The 17,841-nt window shown below is 35.2% G+C and overlaps 1 protein-coding gene and 1 pseudogene across 1 annotated transcript; both read left to right on the top strand.

Annotated features, from left to right (window-relative positions):
• The first annotated feature begins 4,596 nt into the window (after positions 1–4,596).
• Positions 4,597–5,971, top strand: LOC145592459 (thioredoxin-like protein CDSP32, chloroplastic pseudogene; annotated as a pseudogene).
• Positions 5,972–14,744: 8,773 nt separating this feature from the next.
• Positions 14,745–16,580, top strand: LOC145592246 (uncharacterized). Its single transcript, XM_081648699.1, has 5 exons — positions 14,745–14,823; positions 14,908–15,191; positions 15,254–15,400; positions 15,801–16,026; positions 16,315–16,580. The coding sequence occupies exons 1-5, from the start codon at positions 14,745–14,747 to the stop codon at positions 16,578–16,580; spliced, it is 1,002 nt and encodes a 333-aa protein (XP_081504825.1).
• Positions 16,581–17,841: the final 1,261 nt, after the last annotated feature.

The following is a 17,841-nucleotide window of genomic DNA, read 5'->3' as shown; positions in this document are numbered from 1 at the left end:
AATATATGATAATATATTTTGATTTTATTGTATATCCTTAATTAGTCATGTAATTATCTTGTGCATAATTATAGGATATTTAGCTGTAGTTTAGCTCCTAAATTAAAGGCTTAATCCTAGGCCTAACTGACTCTTGTACGCAGTATATACTCTGACTTTTGGTAAAGGAAAGGTCAAGCAATTACATTCCATTCTCCTTCAATTTTAAATAAAAAAATTTATAACATAAGAATTATTTGGCCTATTAACTAAAAAAATTGTAACTTAGGAATTTTCTAAATAATTCTATATAGTCCATGAATGCGGAAAACAATGTTCCAATATAAGATTACTGTGTGTTAGGAATATAGGAAAATATATTATTATGATATATTTTTTGTAGATCTTATTATATTATTTAGGAGAAAATAATATATCTTTGTGATATTTTAAGATACAATTAAGTCAAGCATTGATATTGAAATATTATCTTATAAGGAAGTTTAGAGTTTAGAGTATTTACGAATGTTATGTTGCTGTTTTATAAATAGATTATTGATGATCAATAAGAATAACAAGCCATTCTCTCATAAATAATTTGTCATGGTATCAAGAGCAAGTTAAATCTTGAGACCGTTCAAAAAAATTTACCCCTTGTCAGTGGGTTAGAAAGTTAAACCCACCGGTGGGATTCAAAAATTTGCTTCCACTATGCAATACTAAAACTCTTTGAAATTTCATTTTTTTTAAATTTTTTTTGGTAGGTGGAGTGTGTCAGTGAGTTTTCTCCGTGTAGGGAATATTTCAAGCATCGTACACTTGAGCCGCACTGTGATCATACACTTAAGCATGGTGGCATCCAAAGGGAAGAAAGCTAGAGCAAAAGAGTCGCCACCAAGTTTTAGGAACTTGTAAACTGTTCACAGGATGAAGGTTACACCCCTTCACGATTTAAGAGATCACTAACTCCATAGTGGTCCGGAACCATGACTGGATATTTGGGGATGAAGGTACAAATCCAACCTAAAAGAGATTGTACCTGCCCTAAATAGGCCTTTACTTTGTTCTTCTCACGTTCATGTGCGCTTTTTGACTAACAAACAATCAATATATTAACCCTAAACCTGTTTAATCTATGTTGGTTGATTATTAATGCACAAACAAACCTATTATTGGCGATCACTTGTATTAAAATCTTATTAGCCTAAATAAATTTATTAATTATCTTATTAAGCGTGATTTCAAGTACAAATTCCTTTTAAACCTGCAAGAGAGGGCGTGATCAAGCAACAACAATAATATCAAGCAACATAATAATATTGATACAACGAATCATCATCATAATATCAGTCTCATCAAAACATAATAATATTAGCAAGATCCTGGCATGATACTAACATGATTAATAACAAATCCTAGCATGTCACTAAAAGTAAAGATTAAAGCTTTAATCCTAACATGATACTAGAAAGATACATGATATTAGAAATAGGAAGCAACTTAATCATGATTCTAGAAAGTAATAAATAACATCCTAACATGATACTAGGAATCAAAATAATTTCAGCATGCTTTTAAAAGATAAAGAGCAATTAAATTACTCACTTTGTTTCCTCATATCTCTTTCTATCAAAACAATACACACATTAGTAACTTCAATAAATGTATTAAATCAAACATTTAATTTAAATAATTGAAAAAGGGATTTGCTACCAAACCCTCAGAAATTATCAACCTTTCACGTCTAGGACGAAGGCAACTTCGAACTTGGCTAGGTGTGTCTAGAACTCGTGAATGCGGTATTATGTTTGTAAAAAGGCTAGGCTTAGAAAGAGGGAGAAAGAACTCATGATGGACGTATGGTGTTTTTGGAAAGGCTATGCTTAGAAATAGAGAGAAAGAACAAGCTTCTAGCTTAGAGAGAGAAAGAGAATAGATGATGATTGTTGGTGATTTAAAATGGGGGAATATCGACTCTATTTATAGAGAAAAATGACCGTAAATGATAGAAAAGAATAAGAATTTCAATCGGTGTAAAATTGATCTGTCGCGACGCGACAACTCTGTCGTTCAGCGACAGGCCTGTCGCGTAGTGCGATGGTGCTGCATGATAGATTTCCGTACGGAATCTATTTTCCAATATAATTGGGATTAATAAGAGTCTGTACTTATCTTTAAAGATCAGATTTAATCTTTTAAAAACACTTGTTTTATTCCAAATAAAATCCTTTATCTTTTCAAAATCAAATAAAAATATAATTATTAATCCTAATCCCATTAGAACTTAAAATAACCTTCTAGATTATTCTAGAAAATTAAAGTAATTCCTAATGACTTTAGGAATAATAATTTTTGGACGCCCCACTTGATCATTGAGTCGCCCATAAAACGCATTTAAGATCCAATTTAGCATTTTGGCCATAACTTCCTCATTATTCATCGGAATTGGGCTTATAATATATCGTTGGGCAACTCTTATTGGACCCATATCATGGACTAAACTAAACTGGACTGGACGTCTTTCATTAATAGGATACGAAATGAATGCTTTTCGAAAAAAGAAAGAACTATTTTTATTAAAAACAAAGGGATCACGAGAATCTTTCACATTTCACCTCGTTCGATAATCAATGATGTGAAAAGTACTCATCACTTGTTTTGGTTTTGGGGAGACACAATCAAGTGTCTACGCTCCGTAATACATCTCCATGGAGATGAAGAAAAGCCTCGTTTGGCACAATATTTTTATTAAAAAAAGGCTCTCTTGTGTCGTGAGACAACATATATTGGTTCTCCTTGTACCGTGAGACAGGGTTTATTATTTTGGTTCTCCTTGTGCCGTGAGACAAGGTTTGTGATTTGATTCGAGCATGATTTTGCTCCTTTGGATATGAGTTTAGTTGCGCTCTAAAATAAAACCAATAAGAGATTTGAGTGTGGTTTACTCTAAAAAACCAATAAGAGATTTGAGCATGGTTTACTCTGAAAAACCAATAAGAGATTTGAGTGTGGCCTGGTTTGCTCTGAAAAACCAATAAGAGATTTGGGTGTGGCCTGGTTTGCTCTGAAAAACCAATAAGAGATTTGAGTGTGTTTACTCTGAAAAACCAATATTCGATTAGATTTCGGTTTTGCTCTGGAAAATCAAAATGAAATATGACGAGTTCGAGAAAAAGAGACGTTTCAGAAAGCACATCTAAATGCGAAATGTGAATCTCTAATAGCATTGTTTCCATAACTTTCAATGATATAAATGTGAATTTGAAAAGCACATCTAATCTAATCTAATAATTGTAAATAAATGTTCCAACATTGACAAGTGTGAAAAGAGTGGTGCTGTGAATTGGTTCGGAAACATTCTAGCTTATGATCAAGTTTAATTGGCCAATTGACCTGATTAGTAAATAAAAAAGGGGGTGTTAAATACCGTCACCCAAAATGATCAAAACCGCCAACATTTTGTGTGAATGGACAACCATGCCCTTAGTGCTTCACTACTATCTTCCCTCTTGCCACCAATCACTAACACCTTGACACCACCACTCTAATTGACGACTAACACCACCACCACCACACTGATCGGCGACGACCACCGCCGCTGCCACCTTGATCGGCAACCCACCACCTTCTTTCTTTGGCAGGAAGGTGGTGTTTATTTTATTTTATTTTATTTAAGATGTTTTTACTACATGTTCAAAATTTGCAATTGTTCAGATTTTTTTACTAAATGTTCAAAAGTATAGACGTGATGCACATATTTCTAGGTGCACCATAATACATCTTAAAATTTGCCTGGATTCAGTTCATTCAGCCCGAGAAAACTTGGATTTAAGCCCAAATCAAATTTGACTTTGAGCATGATGTTTTTGGCCTTATGTAAACACCAATATACACGTACACCTACGCTTGATCTTCAAGGCCGATCTCACTATCAAGCTTGCCTAAATTTTTCAATGAAAAATTTGTACCTTAGAATATTCTAACTAATTTTAAATCAAAAAAATTTGTAACTTAAGAATATTCTAAATAATTTTACATTTATTTGATCTTTTAATTAGTGCTGTTAAGGAGGACATAGCTGATGAAATGTGGAAAACAATGTTCCAACAATATAAGATTATTATGTACATAAAGTATATTGTCCAGCTAAAATTTAAGGGCTCTAGATAGCATTTTTCTTGACAGATTAATTTTTTTTTTTTTTGACAAGCTTGACAGATTAATTTACCTATTCTATTTTTCATTATTCGATTTCGATGGCACTTATAAAATATATGTCAAAGGACCAACTCAGTCAAAAAGTTAAGCTGATGATTGAAAACCTAGTTTTGGCTTTATATTTTATCAAATACGACTTGATATTCTTGTGTCATTTTTGGCCGATGTTTGGACAACCAATTGCCATCCGTGGCTAAAATTGATATGGTACGTCTACGTAGGTCTATGGAGATGAGGACAAATGGGCAAATAAAAAGAATTCAGCCCAACCAAAATGACAATTGTATTGGTGAAACACAACTAGCCCCAGTCCAAACAATACGCTAAAAAAGAAAGTATCTTCTCTTGTGCTTAATCTCATCCACACCATAAAATGAGTGGTGAATGTCAATTTATATATCTCTTCATATCAAAAAACCTCCCCCACATCATCTTACCAAAATTCAACTAACATCTTCTTCTCCTCTTTGTTTCAATTCTTACCATCTTCTCAAAAAATTAAAAAAAATGGCATCTTCATCTTCTTGTTCATCTTCATTTTTGTTATCCAAACCACCAAAAACATCCCTTGTTCCCAACAATCTCACCCTTTCAAACTTCTCCGCCTTTTCATCTTTCTCCACCCTTCCTAAACTCCACTCATCACTCAACAACAAAACCCTTAAAAGACTACACTTTTCGCCGATTAAGGCTAGCACGGCAGCCACCCCAAACCAAACCACCAAGAAAGATCAACGAGTCCAACGAGTCCACAGCATCGAAGAGTTCGACAACGCCCTTAAAGCCGCTCAAGACAAGCTCGTTGTCGTCGAGTTTGCTATGAGCGACAGCGATCAAAGCAGCCAAATCTACCCCTTCATGGTAGAGTTAAGCCGTACTTGTAACGACGTCGAGTTCATTCTTGTGATGGGGGATGAATCCGAAGCAACCAAGGCACTTTGCAAGAGGGAAAAAATAGAGCAAGTCCCTCACTTTACGTTCTACAAGTCCATGCAAAAGATTCACGAGGAGGAAGCAATAGGGCCCGATCAACTAGTAGGAGATGTGCTTTACTACGGTGATAGTCACTCGGCTGTGGTGCAGCTCCACTCTAGGGAGGACGTCGAGAGCTTGATCAACGAGCATCGAGGCGATGACAAGCTGGTTGTGCTTGATGTAGGGCTTAAGCATTGCGGACCTTGTGTTAAGGTGTACCCGACGGTGATCAAGTTGTCTAGGCAGATGGATAATGTGGTGTTTGCAAGGATGAATGGGGATGAAAATGAGAGTTGTATGGATTTTTTGAGGGCTATGGATGTGGTTGAAGTCCCAACTTTTGTGTTTATTAGGGACGGTAAGATTTGTGGAAGGTATGTTGGATCTGGTAAAGGTGAGCTTATTGGTGAGATTTTAAGGTACCAAGGAGTACGCGTTACTTACTAGATTCAGTAGCAGTGGCGGATTTATGTTATACGGGTTTATTGGATTTTGAAATAGAAAAATATGAGCAAAATGTAAGATTATTATTAAAAAAAAAAAAAAAAAAAAAAAAAAAAGCTAGAGTAATAGTACTATAATTTATATTATTAATATTAGTAGTAAATTAAAAATTGTTGTGATTATGAAATGTATTTTATTAGTGGGTTGCTAGAGAATTTCATACTTGGTGAATGATGATCCACTTCTCTTGAAGGATCCGATGTGATAGAATACACTTTTTATTTCTACCATTTGTTCGTTACATGACTAAATATATTGAACACTTTAATAGAAGAAAATTTAATGTTTATTTGTACTATTGCTCTATTGATTTTTACTTTTTTTTGTGTTTATTGTAAGGTAATGTAAAAATGCAATTTCTTTTTCCTTTTTCTTTTTGATGAACTTGGTTCTCCACAATGCTTCTCCTAGGATTTGAATTATCCAAGTCTGATCCATCAATCTCTCCTATAGTCCTAGATTGAGATTGTTGAACTTTTTATAGTGGCCACATATGTATTCATTAATCCCACCGATATGATTAAACTCTTTATAGGATTGGGCCGGGTGCCTATCTAGTTTTCGATTTGGATTGGGCCTAATATCACCCAATCTTAATTAATATTTGGTTTGGATGAATTGGATCTATTTAGAAATCCTTATTAGAATATGTTTGGTACTGTAGTTTGGATCCATATCTATAGACCTTACAAAACATGCAAAACGAATCACTGTTCCTTATGAACAGTGCACTGTGGTGCTATTACAAAGACACCCCTACATTTAATGAATTGTCGGAATTGCCCTTGCTTACCTTTGTGCATTTGCTTGCCATCTGTAATGGAGAATACAGTTGTTCTTCATGCCCTTCTTTGGCTGCCAACTAAGGTGTCCTTGTTTATTGTAAGAGCTGTTTTTGCTTTCGGAGGTTCGTTTGGCTGTGGTTTGTTGGGTTTGCTTTGGGTCTTCTCTTTTGCTGGTTTGGTTTTGCGCGTTTTTAGCCTGAATGATGAGGTTTGGAAGGGAATTGTTTTGGTCTGACTGCTTGTGGAAGAGTGGTTGGTATGGTTTCTCTTCTCTTTAGGTTGAATTGTAGGTTTGGATGTTTTAGCATACATTATTTGGGTTGGTGGCTTATACTGCATGTTAGCTTAGCATTATAATTACTATTGGGTGTTTCTAGGAATGGAATGCCTTACTTGGGCACTACTTCAATGTCCTTTTACAGGAATTAAAAAAGACTCGGGGATGACTTTGTTGTACTTAGTATATAATAATATATAATAGATTTGTCTTTTGTTGTGTTTCTAGGGTTATCAATGGGGGTGGACTTCTTTACCATAGTCTATATATAGAGTGATAGAGTTTCCATTTTCTAGGTGTGGGTGACCTGAGTTCCCTGTGCAGAAGTCTTCGTTTGAGAGCTTGTGCTTTGTTGTAGATGACATTATATTACCTATTGTACATTGTTGCTTTGTGCATATGGATTCTATTTCGGATTTGCTGCCATATTGAACTTTAGATTATCAATAGCTGACTACATATAGTGTAATACAGTTACCAATAATGAATATGGTTTTGCAATGCCTTTATAGGTGTGTTGTTGGTGCTTCAATGCTTATGATAATGGTTTGGCCTGCGTTGTTGTTTGTGATTGTGGTTTTGTCGGCTTTGTTACCCTAATTGAAATTTTGTTACGCTGTGTAGGAAAATTTGAAACCATTTAATTGCTTGCTTTGACTTGCTTCATTGTCTTTATAAAATATTTAATTGCTGTAGTATTGGGAATATCAACAAATAAATTGCTGCTTTGAATTGTTGTAATAGTTGGAATATCAATTGGTAAATGGCTAGATTTATATATTCTTATTTCAGTCTTTGTGGGGTTACAGGTTTGCTTATATCATTGTTTGTGATGTTACTGCTGGAGCTTTGTTTGTTTTGTTGACCTTAGAAGTCTTGTTAAGGTAATTCCTATATTTTTCCCTATGTACTGGGTGTTCAGTTCTTGTTTTTGATATTATGTTTCTTTTCTGAGATGTTCTTATTAGTTTTAGGTTTATCATTCTGGGTTACAGTTTGGTAGGGAAAAAAAAAACACAATCATTAGATTGCCTTATGAATCTTCTTTTTCCTGTACTATTGATTTCAAAAACAAATGTAATATTTGGAGGGGTGAGGAAGAGTGAAGTATTCATGTTTCATTGAAGCAAATTGGAGAATATTAAATTTTTATATTTCTTCAGCTCAGTACAGTATTTCTAAAATTGTTAAAAGGAAATGCTTTGGGTAATTGATTGCTTGCTCCTTTTTAACTTCTTGTAAAGGGACATTGAAGTAATGCCCAGGTAAGTTACTCCATTAATGTAAACCAAAACATCCTACCCTACAATTGGACCAAAAGAGAAAAGAAACCATACCATTATTATAGAACACTGTGTCAAGTTTGTTCAGCACTATAGTTGCCATGAATACTAAGATCATATAGTAATATCAGTGACGCCTTTTTGGTGTCCAGAATACAGATATACTTGCCTTTGAAAGATCCTTTTTTCGGTTTCCATTAGCTGTTATATGCAGCATGCTTATTTGCTATTATATGTTTATTTCTATGGCTATTTATCCTGTTTTTAAAGGTGCTGATTCGCTGCTGGTTAGAGTTCATGATGCTTTGTTACATACAAGTATTTTGATATTTTAGAACATTTAGGATTGTTACTACTGATTGTATGTTTGAGGCATAGTTGCTGTGTCTTTACTTACACGGTGTTATGCATAATATTCCTGTGTTTGCATTTAAGCTTTTTATTTATTTATTTTATTTTATTAGGTTTTTCTTAATAGATTTTATTCTACCTTATGTTATATCTTGTAGATAGGGTTTAGTGGTGTTATTTGGAAGAGAAAAACATGTCATGTTCTACATAGTTTTTGTCTTGAACATAAATTTTGCCATTACAGGTTACGGCTAGATGATAAAAAAGAGTCTTTGTTCCTTTTCAGCCTCTTTTGGAAAAGGTTGTTGCATGGTTGCAGTTTCCATCTCCAGTATATGGATTCATAGACGCTGCTAAGAACAATGTCTTTGTACGGGTTAATAAGCCGAACTCTCATACAAAGTTCATTTTTTATGGTGGAGATGCTGCTTCTGTTGAAGAGTCTCGTGAAAGAGCAGCTCACAAGGCTGCGAAGGGATTAATTTGTTGTTTTAATGTTCGATTTTTCTGATTTCACATATGAGCTTATTAAAATGTACCAGTTGTGTGTGAAATTATATAAGAATATATGTGCTGAATTAGTGCAAGACAGAGAAGACTTGCGTCGCATACGTGCAGAATGTAATACACGGGAGGATGTATCATTTCATGATATTCATGTTGCATTTGATTTTGCGCACTTTTTGAGAGTCTTAGTTAGGAAGACTGGTGTGACTATAACTGGTATTGAGACCACCAAGTTAGAAGGACATGGCTATATGTCTTGGTTAATGGTCTCTTGTCCTCATAATAGTATTGGGATGGAGTGCATCTTCAGTGATCCTTGTGCTGAAAAAGATGTTGCTGAGCAAAGAGTTGCAAAGAAGGCATGCTTTTTCTTATAGGTTTTGTGTTCAATCTAGAGATAGTTGATGTTAACTATGGTGCTGTAGCAAAGCTGAGCGCAAAATGTTCTTTGATAAGGGAGAGGTATTTGATTTTGAAAGGTCATGTTGAATGTTTGGAAAGGAGTTCTAAGCAACCTGAGGTTGTTACCTGTTTGGTTAGCGATGGATGTATGACACCAACTGTGAAACAAGCCAGATTCCGGTCCTAGCTCTTCCGCTAAGTCTTCCAACTAAGCGTAGGATTGATAGAAATGAGCCATCTAAGAGTGGTGTGGGAGTCCATATTTCTGATCAGCTTGTTATTGGTTTGTCTGATTTAGCTACCGTTTACAAATGTGCAAGGTTTGAATAATTATGTGTAGTGCGTCTAGCTCCCTTTAGGCTTTAGATGTTTAAGGGTATGTAAGCAGATGTTACTGTTGTGTCAATGGTGTAGTAACTTCGTAGCTAGATTTTGTTTATTAGTGATGGATGTTTCAGATACAAGTATTAGATGCTATCATGTAACTGGAGTTTTTTGTTGATGTAATGAAACCAACTATTTAAATGTATTTCCTATTATGGCTTCCTTTTTATGAATGAAGTATTATTTGGTTCATGTCTTATAATGTAAAGTGTTGCTGTGTTTAGCTTTGGTTTTTTTGCCTTTAAAGGGAATATCTTTGTTTATCATTTTCCTGTTGTGTGTGGGTTTCTGATTTTACATCTATTATAGATTTAATCTAAAGAAGGCTTTGCGAAATCTTGTAACCTTCTAGCTTTCACAAGCTGTTCTGAAGCTGTGATAATGGGTATTGTCTTAATTAGAAGCATTTACACTTTAATTTTCCTTATACAGTTGGTTTCTGTTTCATTTACTCCTTCGGGTGACTCTAATATGTTCTAAATATGTACCCCTCTACCAACAGACTTGCAAGTCGATATGGCATACCTCAGCTATCTCAGAAAAGATGTAGTAGATTAAATAGGCCTGCACAAAGGACATCACAATCAGCATTTGCTAGTTCTATATATCCATCAAAGTTATATTACTTAGGATTAGTAGCACTTGTATTTAGAAACAATTTGTTTAAAACTTTACCTTTAAATGTAGCCCATGTTCATCAGTCAATGAGTTTGCTCCTAGACAGTCTCCACAAAGTCGTTCATCAAAGAGACAGAAATGTATATAGGAAGTAGCTATGCCACAGCTGAATATGTAAAGCGTATTAATTGCGCAGGCACTATTATGTTTACCTTTGCTGCGCTGCACATAGTGCTGGCTTATTTGAAGTGCTATTGTAAACACCCAAATGTGTCTCCCCAAAACCAAACCCAGTGATGAATACCTTTCGCGTCATTTGATTATCGAACGAGGTGAAGGTGTGGAAAGTGTAATGATGAGGATGTTTTTTATTAAAATATTTCTCTTTTTTTGTTTTCTAAAAATATTTCTTTTCTTACTCCTATTTTATGAAAAATAGCCAGTCCAATTTGGTTTGGTCCATAATAAAGGTCCAATAATAGTGTAGTTGGATTGGGCTCGAAAGAGCTTTCCAATGATATATTATAGGCCCAATTTCGATGACTTATGAGGAAGTTATGGATTAAATTAGATTAGGCCCAATGATTTTCAAAGGTGGCCCGATGATCTAGAGGAGGGCCTATTAATCATTATCTTAAAAAGAATGTTTTATTTAGAATAAAATATATTAAAACTGATTTCCAAAACTGCTCGGACGCTTTATTACCTGGAACCGGTGTTGAAGGTAATTACGCGTGGAAAAGTGCGTTTACTTTTGGACCAGCACGAGACGACGGCGTCGTCGCCAGGCGCTGACCTTCGTCGCCTGGCGTTGGCCTTCGTCGCCTGGAGATGAAGATCGTCGTTTGGCGTTGGCTCCTGTCGTTTGCGACAGGAGGAGTTTTTTTCCGAACATGATTTTCTTCGATCCCGTGCTTTTTTCTTATAAATAGGGGTCGTATCTCCCTGTTTTAAAGGCATCTACAATCATCATCAACATTCACAACAATCATCTCTCTCTATTCTCTCTCTAAAAAAGCTAGAAGCTTTCCTTCTCCCTCTATTCTTTTTCTAAACCTTCCCTTTTACAAAACTCCTCATACATTAGCTCTACACACCTATCCAAGTTCGAGGTTGCCTTTGCCCTAGACGTGAAAGGTTGATAATTTCTGAGGGTTTGGTCCCAAACCTTATTACAATTCTTTGATTAGATTTACTGTTTTATTATTTTCCTTGAAGTTACTAATGCATGTATTTTGTTATTTTGTTATTAGAAAGAGATACGAGGCATCGAAGTAAGTAATTTAATTTACTTTAATTATTATTTTGATATAGAAAGCATGCTTTGATTATTTTGATTCCTAGTATCATGTTAGGATGTTATATTGCTTCCTAGTATCATGTTTAGGATTAGCTAATGTTTCGAATATCATGTTATTATGATGCTTCCTATTTCTTTTCTAATATCATGTTAGTATCATACTAGGAATACATCTTTGATCTTTAATGTTTAGTGACATGCTAGGGTTTGTTATTAATCTTGTTAGTATCATGCCTAGTATCTTGCTATGATTATTATGCTTTATTGAGATTGAGATTATGATGATTATGATTATTATGTTGCTTGATATTTATTTTTATTGTTATTGCTTGATCACGCCCTCTCTTGCAGGTTTAAAGGGAATTTGCACTTGTAATCACGCTTAAGAAGATAATTAATAATCTTGTTTAGGGCTAATATGACTATAATATAAGTGATCGCCAATAATAGATTTGTTTGTGCATTAATATTCAACTAACATAGATAAACAGGTTTAGAAAGCGCACATGAATACGAGAAGAATAAAGTAGAGGCCTATTTAGGGCAGGTTCAATCTCTTTTAGGTTGGATTTGTACCTTCATCCCCGAACTTCCAGTCATGGTTCCAGACCTATTGGAGTTAACGATCTCCTAGATCGTTAAGGGGTGTAACCATCATCCTGTGAATGGTTTACAAGTTCCTAAAACTTGTTGGCGACTCTTTTAATCTAGCTTCCTTCCCTTTGGACACCACCATGCTTAAGTGTATGATCACAGTGGGGCTCAAGTGTGGGATGGCTTGAAATATTCCCTACAACTATCATGAATGTTTTTTTTTATTGGTGGTGGTTACAAATTACTACACTATTTAGGGTACTTGGTTGCTTGGTTGCTAATTGTGATATAAATAATAGAATAGAACATCTATTTCATGCAGTGTAGCAGAAACAAGAATAGTTGTTCCTTCTACAAAACAAAAAAAAAAAAAAAAAAAAAAAACAATCTCATGTACAAGGTAAATGATTATGCTAATTCTATACATTTTCTATTATCATCGAGTATCTTATATGTTTGTTTATCTTCTCTTGATATTTTTATAGATGTTCTTGGTGCTGCTATGGATCGACAGTTACCAGCAGAGCCTTTCAAACTTTCTATTCCTTTCTTCTGTGACAAATGCGGCGTAAAAAAATTTATGTTTGAGTCCTTGCACTTCTGGTGTGGGAATGGAGACATTACAATAGCTGCGACTGAGTATCCTCCTGAACTTTTTTATTTGTTTACTTCGAAGGATGAAGGTGCTGTGCATTTTAGAAAGTATGCTAGATTATACAATAATTTGTTCGCATTTAGTTCTCTTGGGGGTCATTATTATGCAAACACGTACAAAGGGATTTATGTTTTCGAATTACATGGTCAAATGTATCATTTTGTCCTAGATTTATTGCCTGACGATAACAATCCAACATATCTCCAATTATACTTCTATGATGGCCAGCATGAATCAGAAAATAGGGTAGGCTGTATCCCTGAAATAAGAGAGGTTGTGATTAACATTCTGAGGCAGGTATTTGAACAAAATCCTTATGCTGTGTTCTTCCGAACTTTAAGGGACATGGTTATTCATGAAGATACAAGAATTATTCTAAATCAGGTCCCCGTGCTTGATCAACGTGTTTATAATGCTCCTGCTGTTGATGATGTTGTTATTTGGCCAGAAAGTGCTACATCTAGCCAAAGATTGGGCCCTCATATATTAGTTACTGGAAGATATGATGAATCTCATGGAATATATCATAATTATGGTTGCTATGATCCACTTCAGTATCCTTTGTTATTTCCTCTAGGAGAATGTGGTTGGACTCTAGGTCTAAAAAAAAATTCTCACCCATCTCGGAGATCAGTAGATTCGATTCTAGATCCTATAATGTCTTATACTAATCATACTGCAACAGATTTATTAGACCAGGAAGAAACCCGTAAACATTCTATAATTTATATGTGATATTATATATTTGGAATTTTTCTACATTTTTCGATTTTAAACATTTTCCGTTGCCTATTTATTGCAGCTGCAAAGAGGAAGAATACTAAAGCAGACAAGCTGCAAATTAGGCCTAACAACATGATGCTGCGAGCAGGTAGGTGTTTTCAACAATACATAGTTGATATGTATGTAAAGATTGAAAATACAAGACTTGATTACTTTCGAAATAATTAGGAAACCATAAGAGTTAATTTGTATAAAGGTATTTTGGATACAGTGGATTCTGGGGAGATTCTTGGACAAAATGTTGGCCGTAGAGTTATTTTACCTCCTACTTATATTGGTGGTCCTCGGGATATGAAGAAGAGGTATTTAAATGCTATGGTTTTAGTAGAGATTTGGTAAGCCAGATCTTTTTGTAACAATTACTTGTAACGCTAATTGGCCTGAAATAAAAGCCGAGTTAGCTACTGGTGAGACAACACAAGACAGACCTGATTTGGTTGGTAGGATTTTTAGAGCAAAATTGCTCGCATTAAAAAAAGAAATCATGGAGAAAAAAATATTTAGGGAAGTTGCTACAATGGTATATGCAGTCGAGTTTCAGAAAAGAGGGCTGCCACATGCTCATTTCCTAATTATTCTAAAACCTAAATACAAGCTTAAGTGTCCTGCTGACTATGATAGATTTGTTTGTGCTGAAATACCTGCTCAAACTAATGTCATCTTGAGAAGAATTGTGCTGGCACATATAATGCATGGTCCTTGTGGCATACTGAATCCAGAATGTCCATGTATGCGCAAAAATGGCGTGAAGAGCACCTGTAAGAACAAGTATTCTAAGCAGTTTTGCAATGAAATAACTAATAATAAAGATGGTTATCCTATCTACCATAGGAGAGAAACTGGGGAAAAGGTCACCATAAGAAATGCACAGTTAGACAACCAGTGGGTTATTCCCTATAATCCTTATCTTTCAATGCTATTTGATTGTCACTTGAATGTTGAAGTATGTTCGACCATTAAAGCAGTAAAGTATCTATACAAGTATGTGTATAGGGGTCATGATAGAATTTCGTACAATGTTGTGGCTTCTAATAGTGATTCTGTAGATGAAATTCAGTAATATCAATTAGGAAGGTGGGTATCTCCTTGTGAAGCTACAAGGAGAATATTCAGTTTTGACCTATTTGAAATGTACCCTTCAGTTTTACCTGTACAAGTCCATTTACCTAACATGCAGACTGTTCATGTGCACCCACATGAGAGGCTACGTTCTGTGGTTTCAGATGCTAAACAATTAAGAACTTAGTTAACTGAATTTTTTGCAATGAATGTTGTTTCTTAACATGGGCTAGGATATTTGTATGGTGAATTTTGTGAGCACTATACATGGCATCAAGGTGATAAGAAATGGAAACAAAGAGTACAGAATTGGATTTCAATTGGGCGATTAGCATTTGTGTTTCCTATAGAAGGGGAACGGTTCTTCCTAAGGCTGCTATTGCTGAATGTAAGAGGTCATAAGTCGTTTGAAGATTTGCGAACCGTTAATTGTTGCCTTTACCCGACTTTTCAGGAAGCTGCTTTAAAGCGGGGTCTTATAGAAGATGATGATACAGCTAATTCCACGATGGCTGAGGCATGTGAAACTCATATGCCTGCTTACGTCGCCTATTTGCAACATTTCTAATGTTTTGCCAGCCAAGAGATCCTGCTGCTTTATGGAATACTTATTATTCTTTTCTTGTTGAAGATTTCTCTCACAAGTTCCCAAATCAACTGGTGAAAATACAACAGCTTACTGTTAGAGCAGTTGAGCAGCACCTTGAAGCCATGGGAAAATCCCTTGTTTTTTTGGTCTAGAGCAATTAATATCACAAGTTAGTGATGAGTTTAGACGTACAAAAGATATTATAGATGCTCTTGATGCACCAATCCCAGAGGAGAGCTTAAGCTGTCGTTCAAAGTTAAACTTTGCACAGAATGCTGCTTTCGAGTGTATAATGGAACATGTCATGCAGTAAAAAGGCGGTGCTTTCTTTATTGATGGTCCTGGAGGTATAAGGAAGACTTTCCTCTACAATGCTCTATATGCGGAAATACGACAAATGAACAAGGTTCATTGGTGTGCGATGTTCCAAAACAAGGAAGTTTAGCCGCATTGTTAAAGGAAACCGCTTTAATAATATGGGATGAGGCTTCTATGGCTAAAAACCAAAATGTAGAATCTTTAGACCTTTTATTACAGGATATATGTGGGAATAAGGTGGTGTTTGGAGGGAAAGTTGTTGTTTTGGGAGGTGATTTTAGACAGGTTTTGCCAGTAGTTCCTCGTAAGACTATGAAGGAAGCAGTAGAAGCAAGTATTGTAACTTCTTATATGTGGCCCAAGTTTATGAAATTCAGGATAACAGAAAACATTAGAGCAAGGGAAGATCTAGTGTATGCTGCTTTTTTGCCTGGTTTAGGCAATGGTGAACGACAGCAAACATAAAATGCCTTGGTCGAGTTACCAGAACATATTATACAGTGCACGAACAATATTACAGACTTGGTGGCCACTGTTACAGAAACTACATTTCCAGAAATTGGTCATGGCCACTTTGACTCTCGGGTTTTCACTAAAAAGGCAATTTTGACACCGATAAATGATGACGTGGATGCTATAAACATATTCATGATTGAGAAATTCCCTGGACAGGCTGTTACATAAAAGAGTTTTGATGTTGTTGTTAATGATACATGTAATATATATCCTACAGAATTTATTAACAAGCTCTGCCCTGGTAGAATGAGTCCTCATGAGCTTATGCTAAAGGAAAATTGTCCTGTTATACTGTTAAGAAATTTGCTGCCATCTTTAGGTTTATGCAATGGTACAAGGCTAATCTGCAAGAAATTTTTCCCAAATGTGATTCAGTGTACTATAGCAGTTGGCCATTACAAAGGGAAGGAAGTTTTCATACACAGGACTAATTTAAGGCCTTCTAAATCTAACAAATATCCGTTCATGTTTGAACGGAAATAGTTTCCTATAAAACTCAGCTTTGCGATGACAATTAACAAGTCTCAAGGCCAGACTCTTAGCAAGTATCCATTTATCTTCTGCGGCCATGTTTTTCCCATGGGGAACTTTATATTGCATTATCACGAGCCAAGAAATCAAAAGACGTTTGCGTTTTCACTACAACTGGTACTAATCAATGCTCTGCTAATGCAATTAGGAATCTAGTGTCTCATAAACTTCTACTTCTAGCAGGCATTGTTGAAAATGATACAGTGTAGTGTGACTACTGCATTGCATTGCTCTAGGTAAACACAAATGCATCAGAGTTGCTGGTGCTGATTGTTTCTGGATAGAGTAAGGTTCAAGTTGTTTTTATCTCCACATATCAAAACAGGATTCAATATTACCGACACGTGTGTTTATCTTAATGCAGGTTACAAGGTATTCAAGTCTAGGATTTCCTTTACAAAGGACATTGTAAGTAAATCGAAGCACTTAAATTGAATAACTAATTCGGTATATCTGTGATAAAATTTTATTATGATTATGTTGTTTCTGATATTGAGAGTATGTGCTATGTTCTTTTTGATGAAATCATTGTATTATGGCTTAGAAAAATAACCCTGCTACTTACAGTTAGTACTTTCCTGCCCAAAATTATGTACATACTTGTATACTAATGTACTGTAGCAGTGATAAGCATTAGGTACAGATATTAATCACACATTTTTGACAGACTAACTTCGAATTCTTACTGCCTTTCAATGATAAGAGTCGTTAGTGTCTATTTGAATCATTCTACCGTTAAGAGATAGGTTCCTCTTACTCTATCTATACAGAGTTAGTAGCACAACCTTTGATTCATTTGCATTTGCCTTGGAGAAAGCAACAGAGCTGTCATATTATTCTCTATTATATGAAGTCAGTTGTTTGCTAAAAAAAAAAGTATGCTCTAGAGTAAAGTATACTTTGCTATACATACTGGATGTAGAATGCGGTAATGGTCTATTGTGTTCTTTCTTGTACATGTTAAGCTGTTACATATACTATGTATCAATTCTATGTTTCGAATAGTTTTGCCGACTCACACTTATTAGCAATCATTACAAATAATATGTACCGAATGCCGTAAAATATTTCCTTTCCTAACAATAGTGCTTCTTGTGACTTTTTTTTATTTAGCATTTGGGCTGTGTGTTGCATAAAGGATAAATGGGATTTGTTAATCTAGCCCATAAAATAAAATAAACACTACAACTTTTGAATGACTGCATAGTCTCTA

Source organism: Chenopodium album, chromosome 18 (genome assembly GCF_948465745.1).
Source record: "Chenopodium album chromosome 18, dcCheAlbu1.1, whole genome shotgun sequence".
Classification (NCBI taxonomy): Eukaryota; Viridiplantae; Streptophyta; class Magnoliopsida; order Caryophyllales; family Amaranthaceae; genus Chenopodium; species Chenopodium album.
This window is presented reverse-complemented; position numbering and strand designations above follow the sequence as displayed.